Source organism: Zea mays, chromosome 4 (genome assembly GCF_902167145.1).
Source record: "Zea mays cultivar B73 chromosome 4, Zm-B73-REFERENCE-NAM-5.0, whole genome shotgun sequence".
In the NCBI taxonomy this organism is placed as follows: Eukaryota; Viridiplantae; Streptophyta; class Magnoliopsida; order Poales; family Poaceae; genus Zea; species Zea mays.
In genome coordinates, this window is record NC_050099.1 from 156,126,893 (window position 1) to 156,153,799 (window position 26,907).

General features: G+C 43.4%; 1 protein-coding gene across 1 annotated transcript; it reads left to right on the forward strand.

Moving 5' to 3' along the window:
- The first annotated feature begins 4,725 nt into the window (after positions 1-4,725).
- Positions 4,726-10,409, forward strand: LOC103653855 (SNF2 domain-containing protein CLASSY 3). The gene is made up of 4 exons (XM_008680667.2): positions 4,726-6,997; positions 7,724-7,864; positions 7,978-9,844; positions 10,110-10,409. Exons 1-4 carry the CDS (start codon positions 4,958-4,960, stop codon positions 10,142-10,144), a joined length of 4,083 nt encoding a protein of 1,360 aa, XP_008678889.1. The 5' UTR covers positions 4,726-4,957; the 3' UTR covers positions 10,145-10,409.
- The last annotated feature ends 16,498 nt before the right edge of the window (positions 10,410-26,907 follow it).

Genomic DNA, 26,907 nt, shown 5'->3' on the forward strand with positions numbered 1-26,907 from the left:
GGGGATATTCAAGTGCCCTGACCGTTAAATTGCCAACCTACGATCTGGATTAGATCTGATCCACAACCGAACCGGTATGGATTATAACCCGCCGGATCGAGATCTAATGGCTACAACTTAATGGATCGTGATCTGATTCGAGCCATAGGATGTCGATCCGACGGCACAGATCCAAATGCCCCAAGCGGTATGCCAGAACTAATCTAGGTCGTCCATTAATGGATCCACGGCTCGCGCCTTTCTTCTACGTCTCGATCACCAGAACGGCGGCGCGAGCACGGTAGACGTTGGCGCCCCGCCGGAGGAGTGTCATTACCCGCACCAGCACGCAATCTCCACGAAAAATCGGTGCTACACGTAGAGGGCACCAAGGTGAAGACAACAGGAGCTGACTTACCGTGAATCGCAACGACGACCCGTCTAGTCACGGAGAGGCGCGGTCAATGACCATCGGCGAGAAATCTTGTGGCCATCAGTTGCTAATTCCCTCACTGCGAGGTCATGGATGCCCTCCTCGTGGTCTGGTGGAGCCCCCCCCCCCCGACACTAGGGCACAGTGATGAAGAGCATCTGGTCACTAATGGCGGAAATTCTCCTTCTCTTTGTGCTCTCGACTCTCTCCGCAAGCGCGACAATGATGTCGAGACCTTCGATTCGGTAGGGCTAGGTTCCTGGTGTTCACTGAACGGATGCGACAGTCACGATTTGCTTTTATGCTGTCGGATGGCCGAGGGTTGGGTTCGGGATCTCCGGAGTCCGCGCAACACGAAGCAGTATCCGTTCCGAATTCGGCGCGAGATAGATGGAGGACCTAACATACGGACCCCACAACACCGCGGAGGCAGGGGTGACACTAACCTAGCGGGCCCCTCATGTCAGCGCACAACGCAATCGGGTTGGGTTAGCGCGGAGGAGATGACGTTTCGGCCCCACTCGTCAGCCGAGGTGAGTCCGCGCATGGCTGAGGTGTGGTGGCGTGGTAGTGACTGACGAGGGCCCCCACCTGGCAGTCACGGCAAGCAAGGCGCGGTTGTGGGTCGGCTGAGTGGAGAAGTTGGGCCGCGCGAAGGAGATTCAGCCCAAGACACAGGTAAGGTTTTTCATTTGTTCTTTTCTTTTCTATTTCAATTTCCGATATTCAAATCAAATTCAAATTCCTCTTTTGAACTTAAATTTTCCAAGTGCCAAAATTAATACTAATGTGAATATAATCCCTATTATTTACTATATTATTATTTATTTTCTTTGTCATTTGTTTGGGGAAGGCATAAATGGTTTCATTAGAAATTCCCTTTCTCATTTTCTCCTTTTATGTTTTCATTTAAAATTGGAGGTATAATTTGTGTTGTCAATAAAATGCATTAACACAAAACTGTTGGCAAGAGGTCAGCTTTTCTTTATCTATTTATTAGTTGGTTATCTAATATAATGTTATCAATTGATTATGAATAGGAAAGGTCCTTATAAATTCTCAAAGGTTTCAAAAATTCTAGAAACACTACCCTAGATATTTTTATTTCTTTCTTTCATTATTTTCTGATATTTTTTTTACCAATTTTAGGTCTTACACTTGAGTGCGTGGAAGGGTGTATATATATTCCCAAAGGCAAACTAGTAGTTGATATAATTCTGCACATTCTGGTCATATACATGGCTATCTATATTGTAAAAAATATATTTTTAGATCACACTCGGTCAACAACTTCATATTGCCTTCAAGGAGCTAAGTGTGGCATGTAGCAACATCAGCTCCAATTTATAGTTTGCAACCTTCAAGTCTGGTACCACACTTAGGGGGTGTTTGGTTCTGGCTATTAAAGTTTAGCATGTGTCATATCATATGTTTGAATGGTATTAAGTATAGTCTAATTATAAAACTAATTACACAGCTAAATACTAAACGTGTTATAAATCCTGCTACGGTGCACAAGACGTGGAGGAGTACACTACGAAGGCTGCGCTAGTAGAGTGGATTGAGTGGAGGAATGTAGGGAATAGGGCACACAACGTGGACGGGGAGGAGTACACCACGAAGGGTGCACTAGCAGAGTGGATTGAGTGGAGAAACGCAGGGAATAGGGCACACAACATGGACGAGGAGGAGTACACCACGAAGGGTGCGCTAGCATAGTGGATTGAGTGGAGGAACACGGGGAATAGGGCACACAACGTGGACACGTGGTGGCTACGGAACAAGATCACCAGGGGGTGGGGGGTTCGCCACGGTGTTCAAGGAGCCGCACCACACACGTACAACTTCTTTGATAAAACCCCTAATACAATTTAAGGCATCTTTATAGCTATAGGGTGTAACAACTCAAGAGATTATTGAGGGGATATAAGCCCCGAGAATAAGCCTCCTTAAACCTCTCTAACAACCGGCCGCCGCCTAACAAATGGTCGGCCTAATGACTCTGGCGCTTGGCATATTGCAGGCCCACAACGGAGACTACAACAAAAAGTCGGGACTAATTAGATTTAAAAGACTCGTCTAACCATTTACTCCTTATTTGTGTATATTAGTTTTGCTAGACTATATGTAGTACTTCTAACCAGTAGTAAAGCATTCGATGTCACGTGGCTAAAATTTATCCCCACCAAACCAAACACCAACTTAGTTAAGTCACACTTTTATGTACCATAATGATATATTTATTTTAATGTTCTAAGGCACCTTTATAGCTCTGGGGCATAACAACTCAAAAGATTATTGAGGGGATAAGCCCCAGAGAGGATAAGCCTCCTTAAACCTCTCTAACAACCAACCGTCATCTAACAAATGGCCGACCTAATGACTCTGGCGCCTGGCATATTACCGGCCCACAAAGGAGTCTACAACAAAACATCGGGGCTAATTAGATTTAAAAGGCTCGTCTAACCGTTTACTCTTGTCTGTGTATATTAGTTTTGTAATTAGACTATATATAATACTTCTAACTAGTAAAACATTCGATGTCACGTGGCTAAAATTTAGCTCCACCAAACGAAACACCAACTTAGTTAAGTCACACTTTTATGTACCATAACGATATATTTATTTTAATGTTCTAGCCAAACAAAATTATGGTGCTTCCAGTTGAGGCAAATTCTGCAGGGTTGACATTGGCTGGTCTGTACTATCGAGCTGCTTGCTGTCTCATTCCATAAATTTGTGAGGTAATGTTTATCTTCGGAAGTATTTTGGTAATTAGTTTGTGGCACATTTGTCGTATAATACACCTACCATTTTGCCAAGATTATGCCAACTAGATATTGTTACATGATTATGTTGATTAGTTATCTTTTTCATATCTATGGTCTGCTACCGCAAAATTAAGCTAAAACAGTTCCCTTAACAATTACTTCTTCTATATCGCTGAGAGACGACTGACATAAGTGTAGGCCTGAACCTTGATGAGGCTCACATATCTCAATATTGATGCTGGCAGGTACTTAGCGCTGCTGCTTCTCATGTTATGACCATGTGAGCCCTCTTCTTTTGTTCCAGTCTTCTTCTCTGTTGCAGTCTACAATAAAAGAAAAGACTCACATGTCTCAAACAGTGATGTTGTCCCACTACTTGAATTACACTGGTAGCCATCAATGCGTTGGTTGTAGTCTATTTCACTACGTGTATACGGTGCAAAATATATTTTCATATGTTATCAAAATCTTGATTCCTTGTGACCGTTTGTAGGCTACAATGTTTTTGTTGGCCACTATCCATGGTTCTACTCCACAGTTTTGAATGGAATTCAGGGCCTATTTAGTTCCTTACCTCACTTGTCATAGTTTGTCACACCTAAGGTTAGTTAGGTTAGACATTCAAATTCTAAGCCACAGTTTGTCCCGTTTAAGATAATATTGCCACACTTTTATAAGTCATTGACAAGTGGGATCTAAGCAGCAGGAGAAATTTTTTGCCACAACTGTAGATACAAATCAAACACATGTATAACTTGGTCAAACTTGCTTAACCTTAGACGTAGCAAATTGTGGCAACTGTGGCAGCAAACCAAATAACCCAAAATATATGGTTATTTTTGGCACCTTAAGGCTATTCTCAATGAGAGTTTCATACTCGTTAAATGTGGTGACACATTATTACACTTGGTGACATGACGGTACAATAATGAGAAGAGATATAGAAATAACTTCATATGAGATGGTAGACTATGGGTGCGTTTGGTTCAGCTTTGGGTTGTCTGCTGTGAAAAAGTTATGAGAAAAAAGCTGAAAATTGTTTGGTTCAAACTGATGTGAGTTATCTACTATAATCAAACTACATATTGTTTATATGTACTTTGTATTACTATATCACTTAATGAATATATCTAATTTTAAAATTAATTTTATATTGGTGTTTCTGATATTTTTATATATAAATCAATTTTGTAATTCTATTTTTAATAATTTTTTATTAAAAATATTTATTTTATTTCTTATAACACTTAATTATTTTAAAAACATATTTTATTTCTATTTGTCACATCTATTTATTAATATAATAAACTTGGATAACCAGCAAAAGCAGAGTCCATGCTACTTTGAAATGTGTACTACAGAAAAGCTGCTTTTTAATGCAGCTGCAGAAAAGCTGAACTCCTTTGGTTCAGTTTCTGCTTTTTCAGAAATAAGTTTAAAAAGCTGAACCAAACGTACCGTATACATACACGGTTACCTAGTTTAAATTTTATATGATAGCATTAAAAATAGTGCATTGAAACTCATCACTTAGAATGAGTATGCTCCAAAGAGTCCATAGTAGGCTAGGAGAGATACGCTGCTCGAGATAGTCTGATACTCTGTAGCGACCCTGACAGATGGGGTCGAAAGCGCGCGGCGAGAACGTTTCCTTTTCCCAGCTCTGGTTTCCTATTCTACACGCGCGCTCCCTGCACAGAAACCCACCCATCGAGAGCAAAACCACCTCTTCCGCTCACCGCGCTGCGCCGCTTCGTCCCCCCCACCTCCGTCGATGCCCGCGCCGCCATCAACAGAGGCCGGGCGGAGCCGCACCATGACACGCGTGATCATCCTCCTCGATAGCGACAAAGAAGACGACGGCACCGGCCGCCAAGCCGGGCGCGAGCTTGGTGGCGCCGCGATCGCCTCCGCGGGCGAGGCCTCGAAGCTCGTCAAACCAGAGGTCGTCGACGATGTGGGCTCCAACCCGGTGCGTCCTGGGGCGCTGCCTACCTCGCTACGGGTACAAGGCCATCGCGCGCCGTCCTCGCCGTCGCCGGTCCCCGCGGCGGTTCGGAAGCAGCCCGAGATTATCGCCATCTCCGACGAAGACAATGACGGTTCCCGATTCCGGCGCGTGAGGCGCGTCAAGGACGAGGCTTCCGATTGGGTTCTTTCAGCGAAGGCGAAGCGCGCCATGGTGTCGGGTGTGCCCCCCGGAAGCTCCGACGTGAAGAGGAAGCGGAAGAGAGGATCGTCCGGCGCTGGCGACTTTCACGCGTTGGACCGGAATTTGAGCGCTTCAGGGGCTGGTCGTCGCACGTCGTGGATGGCCGAAGACGCCGGGAGCTCCAGGAATGTGAGTAGTAGCGAGTTAAGCAGAGGAGGCGTGGGTGACCGGTCGGGTTCGACCAAGAAGGCCAGGGGTGCACCGGGAAAGACGAGGCGTGGAGGGGGTACGAGAAGAGAGAGGAGCACTAGTGCGGCACCGGCCAACTTGGTTGGAGGGAGTGCAACGGTTGGGTCGCGGATCCGGTTAAGGTCGCGTCAGCAGGGGAGAGTGCAGTGTGCTACATACTCTGCTCGAGTGTCGTCCGAGGACACGGGGGAGGACGAAAAGCATATGCAGGAGCAGACAAGAGTGGAAGATGTGGAGTTCATGGAGGTGGATGATGATTATGACGACGTCAACGTGGCTGGCAATGTCATAGATCAAGAGAGTGAGCAGGACGAGGCTCTGGAAGGAAGGAGCAGTCAGGATAGCCATGGCTATAGCGAGGACAAGGAGGGCAAAGACTCTGCTGCTTTGAGTGATAATGAGGAGGATGTGGGGGGAAAGGAATTGTTGGAAGAGGAGGAGGAAGGTGCCGATCAAGAAGAAAGTCATATCATCTACGATGGTGAAGGAGAACAAGAAGAGGACGCATCTGAGGAGGAAACACAGGAATTGGATGAAACAGGGGAGGCGCAGCCATTCAATCCTAGCAACACCATGGCAGGTAGCACTATGAGGTCAGGAGGCGATGGCAAGCAAGTCTTTAGGAGGAGGGTTTTTGAGGGCATATATTTGCCTGAGAATCCACACAGGACTGTTGGCAAGGGCATCCAAGGGCGGACGCGATCACAGCGAAAATGCAAGGACAAGAAACTGCTGAAACGCGGAACTTTCAGTAAACCTTACAACATTGATATTCCAGACTCGACTTCTGATTCCGAAGAGGAAATCGAACCACCAGCGCCACAGCAAGGGCTACTGTCGTCAAGTGAGGAAGACAACATGACTTTTGGCAAAAGGAAGCGCAGAAGAGCAGCGATAAACAAGAGATGGGACAAGAGGCTGAGTGCCAGTAGTGACGAGGAGGATTACGGAGCATCTGCCATGGATGCCAAAGAGAGGCCTTTCCGGAGGCTGAAGAAGGGGCTATCCAATCTTCAGGCTGCCAAGGAAGGTTGCAGAAATTACGAAGGCTCAAATCCTGGGCATGCCAGGTACAGTGGTCCAAATGGCGGGAATCTAGAGAACATGTCCAGTGCACAGGATGATATCTCCTTCAAAAGAAATGTACATATGATTCGAATAAAGAAGCGCGGTCGAGCAGCGAAAGCCGTCTATGATGAGCTCCTTGATTCCTTGTTTTCTGGCTGGGAAAATCATATAGGTAATCCTGTTCACGCAGAGGCTGGAAACAGTTTGCCTCTCGTGTTCTCATTCGGAGATGAGGATGCAGAAGAGAACACAGAAAATGACAAGTATCAAGAACAAGAAGACCTGTGGATGGAATGCGGCATTGCTTTTCAATCCATGAACATTGGTTCCAACGGCTGTGAAGAGGTATTTAACCTTTTGTTATACTATCATTCAGCTTATACTTTGTTTCTAATCGTGGTGTTTCTGATTTTACGAATGTTGTGCCCTCTTTAAATGCGCTAGAGTTAATAATTAGCTGCTAAAATTAGCTGGAGACATCTAAACAACTCAATTAATAGTTTAGCTATTAGCTACTTTTAGTTGAAGACATCCAAACACCACCAATTAATAGTTCAACTAACTATTAGGTACACCCACAACTATCCATTAGTTATTAGCCGGTTCAATTGCTAAAATTAGCTAATGTTTAGCCTGCTATTTATTAGTTAGCTATTCCACTAGTGACTTTTTAGTCAACTAAGGGGATGTTTGAATGCACTAGAGCTAATAGTTAGTTAGCTAAAAAATTGATAGTGAAATTAACTAACTAACTAACTATTAACTAATTTGCTAAAAATAACTAATAGCTGAACTATTAGCTACATTGTTTGGATGTGTTAAGCTAATTTTAGCAGCTAATTATTAGCTCTAGCGCATTGGCTTATAGGGACTAATCTATTTTAGTTTTCATATTTAATAATTTATAAACTAAAATGGAATAAAATGGAGGTACTAAAAATTAGTCCATAAAAACCAAACAACACGCAACTTTCTTGTGCATTGATGGGGATTCTATGGATTATGCATTTTATATACTCCAATTCATTTAAGGTTCAAAGGAAAATCTAATGCTTACACTACCGTGCGCAGGATGGGAAAGAAATTCCTCCAGTGAAAGTGACTTCTTGCAATATTGGGCAGCATGAATTCATTATTGACGAACAAATAGGAGTTCGGTGCAAGCACTGTCATGTTGTCGATCTCGAAATCAGAGATGTACTGCCTACTTTGGTAAGCAAATGTTCAATGCAAGTATAGAACATGTTCCTCCAAGACATGATTATGCTTTGCTAGGTAGCACCAACCACTTTAATAAGATCATTTTTTTCCTCCTCGATCGATAGGGGAAATGTTCTGCAGAAAGGGGATCAGCAATCAACCCTGAGTTTGACAGGATGCTTAAGGAAATGCTCAATGTTTTTGAACAGAATGATGTGCTGGTATCAAATGGACATGAACTACCATGCAACTTTGGTGATCACAAAGCTGGTTCAGTCTGGAATCTCATTCCTGGAGTCAAGGAAACTATGTTCCCACACCAGCAGGATGCATTTGAGTTCATGTGGACGAAGCTAGCAGGAGGTACTACAATTGAACAGCTAAAGCACACCATAAAATCTGATGCTGGAGGTGGTTGTGTGATTTCTCATGCACCTGGGACGGGAAAGACGCGACTGGCAATCACATTTGTTCAATCCTACCTTGAGGTTTTCCCGCACTGTAGCCCGGTTATCATTGCTCCCAGGGGGATGCTAGCGACATGGGAGAAGGAGTTCAGGAAATGGAAGGTAAAGCTCCCTTTCCATGTACTGAATTCCACTGAGATCAACTGGAGTGAGGACAAGACCCTCCAAGAACAGGCTGCGAAGAATGGAACTTTTCACCGTAGGCTACTGACAGATAAAATGGATCAAAATTATAGGCGACTGGTGAAGCTAGGGTCCTGGATGAACGGTACCAGCATAATCGGTCTGAGCTACTCGCTTTTTAGGAAGCTAGCTAATCACGAAGGCATGGACGGGGATAAGGTGAGGAAGCTGCTGCTGGAGAAACCCAACTTGCTTGTCCTTGACGAAGGGCACACGCCGAGGAACAAGAAGAGTCTCATCTGGAAGGTTCTTAAAAGGGTCCACACCGAAAAGCGGATAATTCTATCGGGGACTCTATTCCAGAACAATTTTGAGGAACTCTACAACACCTTGCGCCTTGTCAGGCCAAAGGATGCAGATGCATTGCATCTAGAGACGGACGAGAGCAAAGATTTCTGGTCTTCGTTGAGACTGAATGACATCACAAAGGCAAACATTAATGAAGTGAGGAAAAAACTGGACCCTATTGTGCACATCCATAGTGGCAGATTTCTTCAGAAGTCTCTCCCAGGACTGAGAGAATCCGTTGTGATTCTGAACCCTCTTCTCTACCAGAAAGAAGTCATCGCAAGTATGGAGAAGACTGTGGCAATGGGTCTTGATGCAGAATACAAAATCTCGCTTGCATCAATACATCCTTCCCTGCTTGCCAGCGCAAAACTGTCTATGAAAGAGGAATCTATCTTGGACAAGCCTAAGCTAGAGAGTCTACGCTCCAATCCATCTGGAGGGGTTAAGACGAGGTTTGTTTTGGAGATTGTTCGCCTGTGTGAAGCGCTTAATGAACGGGTGCTAGTGTTCAGCCAATACCTTGAACCATTGTCCTTGATCATGGAGCAGCTGAAAGAAAGGTTCAGTTGGGCAGAAGGCGAAGAGATCCTGCTAATGAGCGGAAAAGTTCTAGTTAAAAAACGCCAAACCATGATGGAGGTCTTCAATAACATGAAAAGCAAGGCCAAGGTGATGCTTGCATCAACGAAGGCATGCTGCGAAGGCATTACGCTTGTTGGGGCGTCACGTGTAGTTCTACTTGATGTCGTGTGGAACCCCTCCGTTGGAAGGCAAGCGATTGGCCGGGCTTACAGAATTGGTCAGAGAAAGATTGTGTACACGTACAATCTGATTGCAGAAGGAACGACAGAGAAGAGAAAGTATGACAGACAAGCCAAGAAGGAACACATGTCTAAATTGCTCTTTTCAAATGAACTGGAGCGTGGAGGATGCAACTTGCCTCCAGAACTGACGTTCAATGATAGGGTTTTGGAAGAATTGACTGCACGTGAAGACCTAAAAAATTTGTTTGTAAAGATTTATGTTGACAATCAAACTGATGGATCACGTGGTAAGTGAAGTTTTTTATATTAATAATCTTATTACTGCAATAGATTCTGATTTCTATGCATGTTTTGTTATTTGTATTACATTTTGGTGATGTTCAATACTGTTTCTATGTTCCCTATGCCTGCTGTGTCTCTTTTACTGAAGTTTCTAGTAGCCTTGTGTAGTTCTCTACATCATGCCGTACTATTTTGGAAAGTTTCATTTAAACTGGTTGTTTGAGATACTGGTTATAATGACGTTGTCTTCTTTTTTGTGGATGGATGCAGGAGAGATGAAGAACAATACATGTTTGCAGTCCTAATAATATGAAACGGGATGGTGGAAAACGACGAAGGGTCCTAAACCAGATGATTATCAAGATGCTATCACTGCCAAGGAATTTTACTGGGTTTCTTGTGCTCTAAGACCTCAGTCAGATTCATAAGGGTTATAAGCTAGAGTCGAAAGGGATGACCTAGAACTTTATCTACACAGCGTAGATGAGCTGTGGCTAAACCTGCAGAAACTAGATATGTTGATTGTAATGCTCTTGTACTCGATTATTTGACAATTGCATTGCGTTCTTCTTTCTAATTTTCTATTCTGGTGCATCGATCAATCTGACATGCACATAATACAGTTATATACTGAAGAAGAGAATAAATTTGTGCTTCACTGTTCCAATTACAAGAATTGGCCCAGACCATAAGGGCTTGTTTGGGAGAAAAATAAATTTGTGTTTCACTGTTCCAATCACAAGAATTGACCCAAACCATAAGGGCTTGTTTGGGAGAAAAATAACGGAGGAGGTTGGAGGGGCTAAGATTTTTGCTCTCAAACAAGTCCTAAGAGGTCAGTACCTCAAATGTGTGTTTCAATCTTCAACATTACAGATATCACGCACCTTCTTACCTGTTTTACAAACTACACGACTGAAATTGCATCGAACATTACATTTTTGCAATAAGCTCATACTGCTCTGATATTTTTCAGTGTCCTTTATTGACTGCTTTAGCTTGCCAGTTGCCACTGACATCACCCAGTGTCCACACCAACGGTATATGTGGGTGGCCGTGGATTCTGCCAAATGATCAAATGCCAGTTAAATAATATCGTTTAGATTCGGTAACAAAATTAGAAGAGTCTTATATGACGACCTAGTCATTTTAACCTGACAGAGATTACTGATTATTTCTTCATGTAGTCATGTACTGATATTCGAAATGAACAAGTTCATTAGTTTACATGAAAGACGCCAGCTTTTTTGCATATTAGTGTACATGTCAGGCAATTGCACCATATGAATGAATTGGCTAACTTAAATTCAGCTTGCGCCCGTATGAACAAACTGTCAACTGCACTCTATTCGCATGAGGTAAAAGTTTGTGCCTCAGTAACAACCATGCGTCGTAGTGTCTGAGCGCTGGAAGGCACAGATGCGTACCAGAGGAGGCAAGAACGGAATAAATGAAGGGAAAATCAGAGAGTTCCCTCTCACGTTCTTCATCTGAAATTCCGAGTTTAGGCACAGATACGTACAAAAGAAGCTGCACAAGACATGCAAACATCGCCGGATATCTCAAGCTTCCCTTTTTGAAAAACCAATCTCAAGTGAAATGCTCACACGGGCAGTATTCTAGTATCTGCGTAACATTGATGACCAGAAAAAAAAATGAGTATAATAACAGAAACCCAATTACACAAGGAAAATTCATTCTAAGATCGTGTCTTCTGGAAAATACCACCCAAAGAACCTGGCTCCATAAAATACCATTGCAAGGTCAAAACTATGGGTTTTTTTAGCAATCTGTTATTCTGTTTAATTTTGGTCTGGTTGTCGTTAAAAAAAGGACAGATCTGGTGACTCAGTTAGACAGCTCTCACTGCGGCACCAGGCTGCCCCATACCATCTCAACACAGAACGAGCCATCTTAGCACGACCTCACCAGCAGCTCCGCAGGCAATCTACTTGCCATCTGCCCATCTCCATGACATGCTAGCTGCCTTCTCAGCACAGATTATACCTGCTTCCATTTCAGCACATATGCACTAATCCTGCATTGGGGCTATCCAGTCCTTGTCTTGCTGCTGGCATCTTCGCTTGGTGGCGATGAGCAGGGGTGGTGTCTGGTGCTTGGATGGGACATGGCAAGGTTGCCAGTCATGCAGCCTGGGGCAGAGAGGAACACGGGAGAGTGCGCACAGCACATGAGCATAGAGCCATAGACACATCAATTCAGAGACAGAACTGATAGGGTGAGGTTCATGCTTGTTCTGGCCAGTCTGGCACATGGGTATCGCTGTCATTTCGGGTATGTGTTTAGAGAAAATAAACAAGAAATAACATCCTCTAAGCCGATCAATTCTAACAGATTTTCCATAATGTTTGTACCTTTCAGTGATATTTTATGGAATTAAGTTCTTTCGGTAAACTCCTCCTATGTTGATCGGAATTCCTTGAGTCGTTTCAACATAGCCGGTCCCAAGCCCGGTAAAGGAGGAGGGTTGTGTTAGGTCCGGCAAACCAACGTAAAAACCAGCCAAATCTTATGGAGATGAAACCACAGAGAAAATCGTTGGGGTGTAACCCTCTTAGCGACGCGCCATATCGGAACCCGGGTATGGTGTTAAATGAGCAAGGGTCGGGCCGTCACCCCTTAAGTGACGCGTCGTCTCTTGATCTGGAGCCGGTGATAAGTGAGCAAGGATCGGGTCGTCGCATCCTTAGTGGCGCGCTACATCGGCGCCCGGGTGTAGTGGAAAATGAGCAAGGGTCTTTGCATCTTCCTCGGTAGGTGCGAAGGGTAAGGAAGCTAGTCGAGCCAACTAGGATCCATGTAGGTAGTTGGAACGTAGGTTCCTTAACAGGTAAGTTACGAGAAATAGTCGATGTTGTGGTGAGGAGACGGGTAAATATTTTATGCGTTCAAGAGACCAAGTGGAAAGGACAAAAGGCGAAGGAAGTGGAAGGTACAGGCTTCAAGTTGTGGTACATGGGGACTGCAGCAAACAAGAATTGAGTAGGCGTCTTGATCGACAAGAGCCTTAAAGATGGGGTAGTAGATGTTAAGAGGCTAGGAGATAGAATCATCCTAGTCAAACTGGTCATTGGGGACTTGGTTCTCAATGTTATCAGCGCGTATGCTCCTCAAGTAGGCCTTAATGAGAACTCAAAGAGGGAGTTCTGGGAAGGTCTGGAGGACATGGTTAGTAGTCAAGGGATGTCAAGGAAACATAAGGAAAGGCGATGGGCCCTGATGGTATCCCTATCGAGGTATGGAGATGCCTTGGAGACATAGCGATAGTATGGCTGACTAAGCTTTTCAACACCATCTTTCAGACAAACAGAATGCCCGACGAGTGGCGGCGAAGTACGTTAGTACCAATCTTAAAGAACAAAGGAGATGTTCAAAGTTGTACTAATTACCGTGGAATTAAGCTCATGAGCCATACAATGAAGCTATGGGAGAGAGTCATTGAACACCGCATGCGGAAGATGTCGAGCGTGACCCAAAATCAGTTTGGTTTCATGCCTAGGAGATCAACTATGGAGGCCATTTTCTTACTAAGACAACTTATGGAGAGATTCAGAGAACAAAAGAAAGACCTGCATATGGTCTTCATAGACTTGGAGAAGGCTTATGACAAAGTACTGTTGAGTTTGTGATCCAAATTCTGAAGAAGGCGGCCAAGTTGGCGAGCGAAGCGGAGGCCCATCGCCGGAAGGCTTGGGCCGGAGTACGGATCATTTTAGGGTTTCACCTCTATAAATATCTTTGTAAGCCGCAGGAGATAATCATCTCAATTGTAAATCTCCTGCGATCTGTAACCACCCGAAAATAGTGAGAAGTTGCTGGCCGACGCCCGTGGTTTTTCCCCTTCGCTTTAGAGGGGTTTTCCACGTTAAATCGGTGTCTTCTCTGTGATTGATCCCCTTTGTGTCGTATTCATTTATAACAAGTACCTAGGAGTGTAATGTGGTGGGCCTTGGAAAAACACAAAGTATCAACAAAGTACATTAATCTTATTAAAGATATGTACACTAATGTTGTGACAAGTGTCCGAACAAGTGATGGAGACACCGATGACTTTCCATTTAACATAGGACTACATCAAGGGTCGGCTTTGAGCCCTTATCTTTTCGCTTTGGTGATAGATGAGGTCACAAGGGACATACAAGGAGATATACCGTGGTGTATGCTTTTTGCCGATGATGTGGTACTTATTGAGGAGAGTAGGAGTGGTGTTTCGTAAAAGTTGGAATTGTGGAGGCAGACGCTGGAAGCAAAAGGTTTTAGGCTTAGTAGGTCTAAAACAGAGTATATGAAGTGTGATTTCAGTGCCATGGGGTATGAGGATGGCGATGTTAGTCTTGATTGGAAAGTGGTACCCAAGAAAGACACTTTTCGTTACTTAGGATCAATGCTTCAGAAGGAGGGAGACATCGATGAGGATGTCAGTCATAGATTTAAAGCTGGATGGTTGAAGTGGCGGCAAGCTGCGGGTGTCTTATGCGACCCCTGGTGCCACACAAACTAAAAGGCAAATTCTACAGGACAGCAATCCGGCCGGCTATGTTGTATGGAGCAGAATGTTGGCCCACTAAAAGACGACATGTCCAACAACTAAGTGTGACAGAGATGCGTATGTTGCGCTGGATATGTGGCCACACAAGGAGAGATCGAGTCCGGAATGATGATATACGAGAGAGAGTAGGAGTGGCGCCAATTGAGGAAAAGCTTATGCAACATCGTTTGAGATGGTTTAGACATATCCAATGAAGACCTGAAGAGGCACCAGTGCATATCGGAATAATTAGGCGTCCCGAGAATGTGAAGAGAGGTAGAGGTCGACCAACCTTGACGTGGACAGAGGCTGTGAAGAGGGACCTGAAGGAGTGGAATATTGATAAAGAGCTCATCGTGGATAGGAAGGGGTGGAAGTGTGCAATTGAAAGGGAATTAGGCTTACACCTATTTCCTAATTGATTTTGGTGGTTGAATTGCCCAACACAAATAATTGGACTAACTAGTTTGCTCTAGTCTATAAGTTTTACAGGTGCCAAAGGTTCACAATAAGCCAATAAAAAGACCAAGAAAGGGTTCAAACAAAGAGAGCAAAAGACATCCCAAAGGCACCCTGGTCTGGCGCACCGGACTGTCCGGTGCACCAGGACACTCGACGCTGAACTCGCTACCTTCAGGAAATTCCAAGGGCGCTCCGCTATAATTCACCAGACTGTCCGGTGAGTCGCCGGACTGTCCGGTGAGTCACCGGACAGTGTCCGGTGCACACCGGACTGTCCGGTGTGCCAGCGGAGCAACGACTACTTCGCGCGCAACGGTCGACTGCAACCGCATTCAATGCGCTACAGTGCGCGCCAATGTCAGAGCACGCGCAGTTGGCGCACCGGACAGTCTACAGGACCTATCCGGTGCACCACCGGATAGCCCAGAGGCCCCACAAGTCAGAGCTTCAACGGTCGAACCCCAACGGTCTGCTGACGTGGCTGGTGCACCGGACAGTGTCCGGTGGCGCACCGGACTGTCCGATGCGCCATGCGACAGCAGCCTTCCAACGGCCATTTTTGGTGGTTGGGGCTATAAATACCCCCAACCACCCCACATTCAATGGCATCCAAGTTTCTACACTTCTACACCTTACAAGTGCTATAACATTCAATACAAGACACATCAAAGAGATCAAATCTTCTCCCAACTCCACACAAAGCTTTAGTGATTAGAGAGAGAGAGAGATTTGTTGTGTTCATTTGAGCTCTTGCGCTTGGATTGCTTCATTTCTTTCTCATTCTTCTTGTGATCAAACTCAATTGTAACCAAGGCAAGAGACACCAATTGTGTGGTGGTCCTTGCGGGAACTTCGTGTTCCGTTTGATTGAGAAGAGAAGCTCACTCGGTCTAAGTGACCGTTTGAGAGAGGGAAAGGGTTGAAAGAGACCCGGTCTTCGTGACCACCTCAACGGGGAGTAGGTTTACAAGAACCGAACCTCGGTAAAACAAATCATCGTGTCTCGCTCTTTATTTGCTCACGATTTGTTTTGCGCTCTCTCTCTCGGACTCGTTTCTATTTCTAACGCTAACCCGGCTTATAGTTGTGCTTAAGTTTATAAATTTCAGATTCGCCCTATTCACCCCCCCCCTCTAGGCGACTTTCAATTGGTATCAGAGCCCGGTGCTTCATTAGAACCTAACCGCTCGAAGTGATGTCGGGAGCATCCGCCAAGAGGGATCTAGGGACCGGCGACAAGTCCGCAAGCTCGGGAAGAACACACTCAAGGGACTCCGCTCACAAGCACAAGGAGGAATCCTCTTCCTCCATCAAGTCCCATCGGATGGGTGACAAGAAGAAGAAAATGAGGAAAGTGGTCTACTACGAGACCGACTCTTCGTCACCCTCCACCTCCGGCTCGGAATCGGCCTCCACTACTTCAAAGCGCCATGAGCACAAGAAGTATAGTAAGATGCCCCTTCGCTATCCTCACATTTCTAGACGCACTCCATTACTCTCCGTTCCATTAGGCAAACCACCTATGTTTGAAGGTGAAGATTATTCTATGTGGAGTGATAAAATGAGGCATCACCTAACCTCACTCCACAAAAGCATATGGGATATTGTTGAGTATGGAGTGCAGGTACCAAAGAAGGGAGACAAGGACTACGACTCGGAGGAGGTCGAACAAATCCAACACTTCAACTCCCAAGCCACGACTATACTCCTCGCCTCTCTAAGTCGAGAGGAGTATAATAAGGTGCAAGGTTTGAAGAGTGCAAAGGAGATTTGGGATGTGCTAAAGACCGCGCACGAAGGAGACGAGGTGACCAAAATCACCAAACGGGAGACGATCGAGGGTGAGCTCGGTCGCTTCCGACTTCGCCAAGGGGAGGAGCCACAAGACATGTACAACCGGCTCAAAACCTTGGTGAACCAAGTGCGCAACCTCGGGAGCAAAAAATGGGATGACCACGAAATGGTTAAGGTCATTCTTAGATCACTTGTTTTCCTTAAACCTACTCAAGTTCAATTAATTCGTGGTAATCCTAGATATACACTAATGACTCCCGACGAAGTAATAGGGAATTTTGTGAGCTTTGAGTTGATGATCAAAGGCTCAAAGAAAATTGTCGAGCTAGATGGCCCCTCCACGTCCGAAGCACAACCGGTCGCATTCAAGGCGACGGAAGAGAGGAAGGAGGAGTCTACATCAAGTAGACAACCCATCGACGCCTCTAAGCTCGACAATTAGGAGATGACGCTCATCATCAAGAGCTTCCGCCAAATCCTCAAGCAAAGGAGGGGGAAAGATTACAAGCCCCGCTCCAAGAAAGTTTGCTACAAGTGTGGTAAGCCCGGTCACTTCATTGCTAAATGTCCATTATCTAGTGATAGTGACAGGGGCGACAACAAGAAAGGGAGAAGAAAGGAGAAGAAGAGATACTACAAGAAGAAGGGCGGCGATGCCCATGTTTGCCGGGAATGGGACTCCGACGAGAGCTCCACCGATTCCTCCTCCGACGAGGACGCCGCAAACATCGCCGTCACCAAGGGTCTTCTCTTCCCCAACGTCGGCCACAAGTGCCTCATGGCAAAGGACGGCAAAAGGAAGAAGGTAACATCAAAATCCTCCACTAAATATGCAACCTCTAGTGATGAGGATAATTGTAGTGATGAGGAGGATAATTTACGAACCCTTTTTGCCAACCTAAACATGCAACAAAAGGAGAAATTAAATGAATTAATTAGTGCTATTCATGAGAAGGATGAACTCTTGGATTCCCAAGAGGACTTCCTAATTAAGGAAAATAAGAAGCATGTTAAGGTTAAGAATGCTTACGCTCTAGAAGTAGAAAAATGTGAAAAGCTATCTAGTGAGCTAATCACTTGCCATGACACTATTGCCAACCTTAGAAATGAAAATGCTAAATTAATTGCTAAGGTTGATTCAAATGTTTGTGATGCTTCAATTCCCAATCTTAGAGATGATAATGTTGAATTACTTGCTAAGATTGAAGAATTGAATGTATCTCTTGCTAGCCTTAGAAATGATAATGAAAAATTAATTGCTAAGGCTAAAGATTTAGATGTTTGCAATGCTTCCATTTCCGATCTTAGAGATAAGAATGATATTTTATGTGCTAAGATTGTTGAACTTAATTCTTGCAAACCCTCTACATCTACCATTGAGCATGTTTCCATTTGCACTAGATGTAGAGACATTAATGTTGATGCTATTCATGATCACCTAGCTTTAATTAAGAAACAAAATGATCACATAGCTCAACTTAATGCTAAGATTAATGAGCATGACTTAGAAAATGAAAATTTTAAATTTGCTAGAAGCATGCTCTATAGTGGAAGACGCCCTGGCATCAAGGATGGCATTGGATTCCAAAAGGGGGACAATGTCAAACTTAATGCCCCTCTTAAAAGATTGTCTAATTTTGTTAAGGGCAAAGCTCCCATGCCTCAGGATAACGAGGGTTACATTTTGTACCCTGCCGGTTATCCCGAGAGCAAAATTAGGAGAATTCATTCTAGGAAGTCTCACTCTGGCCCTAATCATGCTTTTATGTATAAGGGTGAGACATCTAGCTCTAGGCAATCAACCCGTGCAAAATTGCCTAAAAAGAAAACTCCTATTGCATCAAATGATCATAATGTTTCATTTAAAACTTTTGATGCATCCTATGTTTTAACTAACAAATCCGGCAAAGTAGTTGCCAAATATGTCGGGGACAAACACAAAGGCTCCAAAACTTGTGTTTGGGTACCCAAAGTTCTTATATCTAATGTCAAAGAACCCAAAACTGTTTGGGTACCTAAAATCAAGAACTAAACTTATTTTGTAGGTTTATGCATCTGGGGGCTCAAGTTGGATCATCGATAGCGAGTGCACAAACCATATGATAGGGGAGAAGGAGATGTTCTCCTCCTACGAGAAAAACCAAGATCCCCAGCGAGCTATCACTTTCGGGGATGGAAATCAAGGTTTGGTCAAAGGATTGGGTAAAATAGCTATATCACCAGACCATTCTATTTCCAATGTTTTTCTTGTAGATTCTTTAGATTACAACCTGCTTTCAATTTCGCAATTATGTAAAATGGGTTACAACTGTCTTTTCACGGATGTAGGTGTAATTGTCTTTAGAAGAAGTGATGATTCAATAGCATTTAAGGGAGTGTTAGAGGGTCAGCTATACTTAGTAGATTTTGATAGAGCTGAACTCGACACTTGCTTAATTGCTAAGACTAACATGGGCTGGCTCTGGCATCGCCGACTAGCACATGTTGGGATGAAGAATCTTCACAAGCTTCTAAAGGGAGAACACATCTTGGGACTAACAAATGTTCATTTTGAGAAAGACAGGATTTGTAGCGCATGTCAGGCAGGGAAGCAAGTTGGTGTTCATCATCCACACAAGAACATCATGATGACCGATAGGCCACTCGAGCTCCTACACATGGACCTATTTGGCCCGATAGCTTACATAAGCATCGGTGGGAGTAAGTACTGTCTAGTTATTGTGGATGATTATTCTCGCTTCACTTGGGTGTTCTTTTTGCAGGAAAAATCTCATACCCAAGAGACCTTAAAGGGATTCTTGAGACGAGCTCAAAATGAGTTTGGCTTAAGGATCAAGAAAATAAGAAGCGACAATGGGACGGAGTTCAAGAACTCACAAATTGAAGGCTTCCTTGAGGAGGAGGGCATCAAGCATGAGTTCTCTTCTCCATACACGCCACAACAAAATGGTGTAGTGGAGAGGAAGAATAGAACTCTATTAGACATGGCAAGAACCATGCTTGATGAGTACAAGACTTTGGATCGGTTTTGGGCCGAGGCGGTCAACACCGCCTGCTACGCCATCAACCGGTTATATCTACACCGAATCCTCAAGAAGACATCTTACGAACTCCTCACCCGTAAAAAGCCCAATGTGATGTGTCATGATGCCCGATCTTCACGACGTAGGATTAATCTTCAGATAATTAGCTTCAAAGAAGCCAAGATAACTTGTTGCAAGTAGCGATAACTAGTGCAACCTGACAAATAAAACTCAAAGCCAACCACCGTCTTTAACCAGCAGCCTGAATCGAGGATTCGCCCAACCACACTCCCAAAGAACCAACCAACACAGCCTACAATCAATCGAGGAGACCTCGAAGGGAGTAGGAGCACCACTTGGGAGCGGATGAAGTCGCCGCTTCTGCAATCCCGCGAAGGAATTCACAAGAGCAAAGGGGTAGAGATCACTCTCAATATTTGTTAGCACACAGCTGAACAAAGGGGTTCTGTTTTAGATTATCATAAGTTGCCTTACATCATAGACATAGGGGGGGTATTTATACTAGTAACAACCAGCCTTAGCAAGGTATAAACATGAAACAAAAGTAATTTCACGTGCTAATGTGAAGGAGCCTCTTCGGGAGATCTGCAGAGCTGATTTCCGTGTGGTTGTTTGACTTCTGCGCAGCCTTCAGTATTTTGACAATAACTTCTTATAGGAATCTTCAAATGACATGGGACTGGTTGCATTGGAAAGCTAACTTGATAAGCTTTCTCACCATATATAGCATGCTTAATGAAACTTCATAGAATGATGCAGTTTAATACGAAAACTTGGTCATCAAGCAGACTGTTGACCTTCTGACCAGTCAGCACTAAAGTAGGTCGGCTGCCTTTCTGGTATATTTGATTAAGTCGGCTTTAGAAGCATTGGAAACTAGACTTCAAGAGCTTTCCAAAAAGTACTTATGGGCCTTCATAGCTTTTGGGAATCAAAAGATATGACTGTTTCTTCTGGACGGTTCTGTTGCGCTGGACTGACTCGGACATAGCTCTTCTTGTTGACTCGTCCTTGATATGTTTTGTCCTTCCTCTTTGGTGAACCTAAGTAATATCAACATACACGACTTAGGTAGCATAAAGTTCTCATTAGTGTTTAATTGAAATTCATAAAGTAGCGCGTGCACCTCTTGCTGTAGCTTCTTAGCTCGGCTACGTGTAATTGGTCCATCAAAGACTTGGGTTGGTGATGATGTTGGTTGTACTTGAGTTGATGTAGTATGACTTGGGGGTTGTAACATGTTGCTTAATGGCATGGTCATATCACAATGTTTCATATTTTAGAGTCTTTGGTAGCAAATGCTTTATTCTTGTTAAAAGAGGTAGAAAATCTAAATTTGCTCCTAAGACTGTAGAAGGCTTTTTACTAGGATATGACTCAAACACAAGGGCATATAGAGTTTTTAACAAGTCCTTTGGACTAGTTGAAGTTTCTTGTGAGATTGTGTTTGATGAGACTAACGGCTCTCAAGTAGAGCAAGTTGATCTTGATGAGATAGGTGATGAAGAGGCTCCACGCGTCGCACTAAGGAACATGTCCATTGGGGATGTGTGTCCTAAGGAATCCGAAGAGCCACCACATGCACAAGATCAACCATCTTCCTCAATACAAGCATCTCCACCAACTCAAGATGAGGATAAGGTTCAAAATGATGAAGGAATAGATCAAGAAGTTGAACCACCTCAAGAGGAGAGCAATGATCAAGGGGGAGATGCCCATGACCAAGACGAGGAAGAAGAACAAGTTCCAAGACCGCCACATCCAAGAGTCCACCAAGCAATCCAACGAGATCACCCCGTGAACACCATCCTCGGCGATATTCAAAAGGGGGTAACTACTCGATCTCGTGTTGCTCATTTTTGTGAACATTACTCTTTCGTTTCCTCTATTGAGCCACACAGGGTAGAGGAAGCACTTCAAGATTCGGATTGGGTGGTGGCGATGCAAGAAGAGCTCAACAACTTCACTAGGAATGAGGTATGGCATTTAGTTCCACATCCTAATCAAAATATTGTAGGAACCAAGTGAATCTTCCGCAACAAGCAAGATGAGCATGGTGTGGTGACAAGGAACAAAGTCCGACTTGTGGCCAAGGGATATTCACAAGTCGAAGGTTTGGATTTCGGTGAAACCTATGCACCTGTAGCTAGGCTTGAATCAATTCGCATTTTACTTGCCTATGCTACTTACCATGGCTTTAAGCTTTATCAAATGGACGTGAAAAGTGCCTTTCTCAATGGACCAATCAAGGAGGAGGTCTATGTTGAGCAACCTCCCGGCTTTGAAGATAGTGAGTACCCTAATCACGTATATAAACTCTCTAAGGCGCTTTATGGGCTCAAGCAAGCCCCAAGAACATGGTATGAATGCCTAAGAGATTTCCTTATCGCTAATGACTTCAAAGTCGGAAAGGTCGATCCTACTCTATTCACTAAAACTCTTGACAATGATTTGTTTGTATGCCAAATTTATGTTGATGATATCATATTTGGGTCTACTTACGAATCCACATGTGAGGAATTTAGTAGGATCATGACACAAAAATTCGAGATGTCAATGATGGGAGAGTTGAAGTACTTCTTGGGTTTTCAAGTAAAGCAACTCCAAGAGGGCACCTTCATTAGCCAAACAAAGTATATTCAAGACATTCTAAACAAGTTTGGAATGAAGGATGCCAAGCCCATCAAGACACCCATGGGAACCAATGGGCATCTCGACCTCGACACGGGAGGTAAATCCGTCGATCAAAAGGTATACCGGTCGATGATAGGTTCTTTACTCTATTTATGTGCATCTCGACCGGATATTATGCTTTCCGTATGCATGTGTGCAAGATTCCAAGCCGACCCTAAGGAAGCTCACCTTACGGCCGTAAAACGAACCTTGAGATATTTAGTTCATACTCCTAAGTTTGGGCTTTAGTACCCTCGGGGATCCACATTTGATTTAATTGGTTATTCGGATGCTGATTGGGCGGGGTGTAAAATTAATAGAAAGAGCACATCGGGGACTTGCCAGTTCTTGTGAAGATCCTTGGTGTCTTGGGCTTCAAAGAAGCAAAATTCCGTCACTCTTTCTACCGCCGAAGCCGAGTATATTGCCGCAGGCCATAATTGCGCGCAATTGCTTTGGATGAGGCAAACCCTTAGGGACTATGGTTACAAATTAACCAAAGTTCCTCTTCTATGTGATAATGAGAGTGCAATCTGTATGGCGGATAATCCTGTTGAACATAGCCGCACAAAACACATAGTCATTCGGTATCATTTTCTAAGGGATCACCAACAAAAGGGAGATATCGAGATTTGAGATTGCATATATTAACACCAAGGAACAATTAGCCGATATCTTTACCAAGCCACTAGATGAACAAACCTTTAACAAACTTAGGCATGAGCTAAATATTCTTGATTCTAGGAATTTCTTTTGATGATTTACACACATAGCTCATGAATATACCTTTGATCATATCTCTTTTATATACTATGACTAATGTGTTTTCAAGTGAATTTCAAACCAAGTCATAGGTGTATTGAAAGGGAATTGGAGTCTTCGGCGAAGACAAAGGCTTCCACTCCACTCCATCAACTCATCCTTCGCCGTCGCTCCGAGCAACTCTCCAACTTTGGTATAATTTTCACTCATATTATGTCCGCCAAAGGGGGAGAAAGTAGTTTGAAAGGGCTTATATTTCACTCTAGTATCCGTTTTTTGCGATTCATGCCAAAGGGGGAGAAAGTATTAGCCCAAAGCAAAAGGACCACACCACCACCTAATTTTAAAAATGATGTTTTCAAATTGGTACCTTATTATGTTCAAAAAGGGGGAGAAAGTAGTATTTTTCAAAATTGGCATCTTAAAACCCTCTTGAACACTAAGAGGATAATTTTATTAAGGGGGAGTTTTGTTTAGTCAAAGGAAAAGCGTTTGAAACAGGGGGAGAAAATTTCAAATCTTGAAAATGCTTCTCAAAATCTTATTCATTTACCTTTGACTATTTGCAAAAGAACTTTGAAAAGAATTTACAAAAGAATTTGCAAAAACAAAACATGTGGTGCAAGCGTGGTCCAAAATGTTAAAAATAAAGAAACAATCCATGCACATGTTATGAGAATTTATATTGGCTCAATTCTAAGTAACCTTTTGCACTTACAATTATACAAACTAGTTCAATTATGCACTTCTATATTTGCTTTGGTTTGTGTTGGCATCAATCACCAAAAAGGGGGAGATTGAAAGGGAATTAGGCTTACACCTATTTCCTAATTGATTTTGGTGGTTGAATTGCCCAACACAAATAATTGGACTAACTAGTTTGCTCTAGTCTATAAGTTTTACAGGTGCCAAAGGTTCACAATAAGCCAATAAAAAGACCAAGAAAGGGTTCAAACAAAGAGAGCAAAAGACATCCCAAAGGCACCCTGGTCTAGCGCACCGGACTGTCCGGTGTGCCACCGGACAGTGTCCGGTGCACCAGGGCACTCGACGCTGAACTCGCTACCTTCGGGAAATTCCAAGGGCGCTCCGCTATAATTCACCGGACTGTCCGGTGAGTCACCGGACAGTGTCCGGTGCACACCGGACTGTCCGGTGTGCCAGCGGAGCAACGACTACTTCGCGCGCAACGGTCGACTGCAACCGCATTCAATGCGCTACAGTGCGTGCCAGTGTCAGAGCACGCGCAGTTGGCGCATCGGACAGCCTACAGGACCTGTCCGGTGCACCACCGGACAGCCCAGAGGCCCCACAAGTCAGAGCTTCAACGGTCGAACCCCAACGGTCTGCTAACGTGGCTGGCGCACCGGACAGTGTCCGGTGGCGCACCGGACTGTCCGGTGCGCCATGCGACAGCAGCCTTCCAACGGCCATTTTTGGTGGTTGGGGCTATAAATACCCCAACCACCCCACATTCAATGGCATCCAAGTTTCTACACTTCTACACCTTACAAGAGCTATAACATTCAATACAAGACACACCAAAGAGATCAAATCTTCTCCCAACTCCACACAACGCTTTAGTGATTAGAGAGAGAGAGATATTTGTTGTGTTCATTTGAGCTCTTGCGCTTGGATTGCTTCTTTTCTTTCTCATTCTTCTTGTGATCAAACTCAATTGTAACCAAGGCAAGAGACACCAATTGTGTGGTGGTCCTTGCGGGAACTTCGTGTTCCGTTTGATTGAGAAGAGAAGATCACTCGGTCTAAGTGACCGTTTGAGAGAGGGAAAGGGTTGAAAGAGACCCGGTCTTCGTGACCACCTCAACGGGGAGTAGGTTTACAAGAACCGAACCTCGGTAAAACAAATCATCGTGTCTCGCTCTTTATTTGCTCACGATTTGTTTTGCGCCCTCTCTCTCGGACTTGTTTCTATTTCTAACGCTAACCCGGCTTGTAGTTGTGCTTAAGTTTATAAATTTCAGATTTGCCCTATTCACCCCCCTCTAGGTGACTTTCAGCAATTCACGTGCCAGAACCTTGATTTATAGTTTCGCTTTTCCTCCTTAATCGTTTGACCTTTTCTTGTGCCCCTTTAGATCTTGCTGGTTCTTGTGGGTTTTATCTCTTTTTTGTGTTTCCACGTTTCATCGTTTTTTTGGTTCTCCTTTGCCTTTGTCTCCCTTTTCTTTTCTTTGGGGTTGAGCTCTGAGGTTTTTATATGGGGTTTCATCTCTAGCCTAACCCAACATGCTTGGGACAAAAAGGCTTTGTGTTGTTGTTGTTGTTGTTTGTGTTGTTGTTGTTGTAAGTTCTTTCGGTAATATTTTCCAAAAAGATGTGATCTTTCAATGCTATAGAACAAATTTTCCCATTACAAAATAACACTAAACTTTAATAACTAGTCCCTCCATTTCAAATTATGAGTCTTTTTGGCTTTTTTAAATACATAGCTTTTGCCATACATATATATAGAAAAGTCAAAATGGTTTAGAACTTGGAATGGAATGAGTAATAATTCAAATGGAGTTACGCTTACGTTTTAGATAGAAGAGTGACCATTTCCAGCTTCAGTTGTGTCACAGTAACCAAGGATGGTAGCAGTGGCGGACGCAGGACATAAATTCACGTGGGGCCAAACAAAATCGCAAAATAATTAGACAAGATCGTAAATCAGATGTAATATTGCATATAGAAACTAGTGACTCGTACGATAAAAGCTAGAATTTAAATGTACACCTTTCTCGCTTCATCTTAAACATTTTATCATACTCATCAATTTGTCTTTTTAATGTTGGATTTAAAACTATTTCATCTAGATTGGATATTCTTCCAATATATAATTGTTAAAACTCTTGTTTGCACAATGGTCGGTCGAGTAGGGAAACACACTAAGGGTATGTTGTTTTAGACTCTCTCCAACAGATGTGCTATAACGTTTTATATCGTAAATTTTATGGAGATTCCCGTCCTCTACATGTCCAACAGTGTCCTCTAAATACTCATCTAAATTTAGGGTACATCCTTCATATATATAGTTTATCTCTCCTCTATTCATTTTAACACTTTAAACAACAAATTTAGGAAAACCAAAATATGTACAATATATTTGAGATGCATTTGAGAGTATGACAAATACGTATGTACAGAAAATAAAAGTAAAATGTGTCTAATATAGGTATTTACTCATAGAGAACGAAATTTAGAGGACGCTGCAGAAGAGATATTAGATATACAAGAGGAAATATTTTATAGAAGACCGTAAATGATGAATATAGATAATGGATATATAAAGGACATTGCTGGAGATAGTATTAGCAGACTGTAAAGTTGGACTGTGGATTAGAACGATGGAAGTGGTCTTTTCACTATAGTTTTGGCTCATATACTTGCTATTTTTTACAGTATATTTAATATATATATGTTGGGGACTTGTTCTCAAATGCTAAGAGTTAAGAACAAGGCAACATAAAAAATGTTAAATGTTTAAGTCCTTCGTCCTTCGAAGCATTATCTCCCTTCGGATATAATGAATCTCGGACGAAGGTTATGAAGGACAAGCCTTCATAAGCACAATAAATGATGGAGAAGGATTCATACACAAGATATGAAAAATAATATAAACACTTTAAACATTGTTATTAACTTATTTTTATTTGCGTTACTGTATTAACAATAACAAATTACAAATGTACCTTCGGCTTGAAGGAATGCAAGGGTACAAGCGTGACGCGAAAGCAAATGCCAAGTCAGCGTGAACAGTATGGGGATACTGTTCACCTAT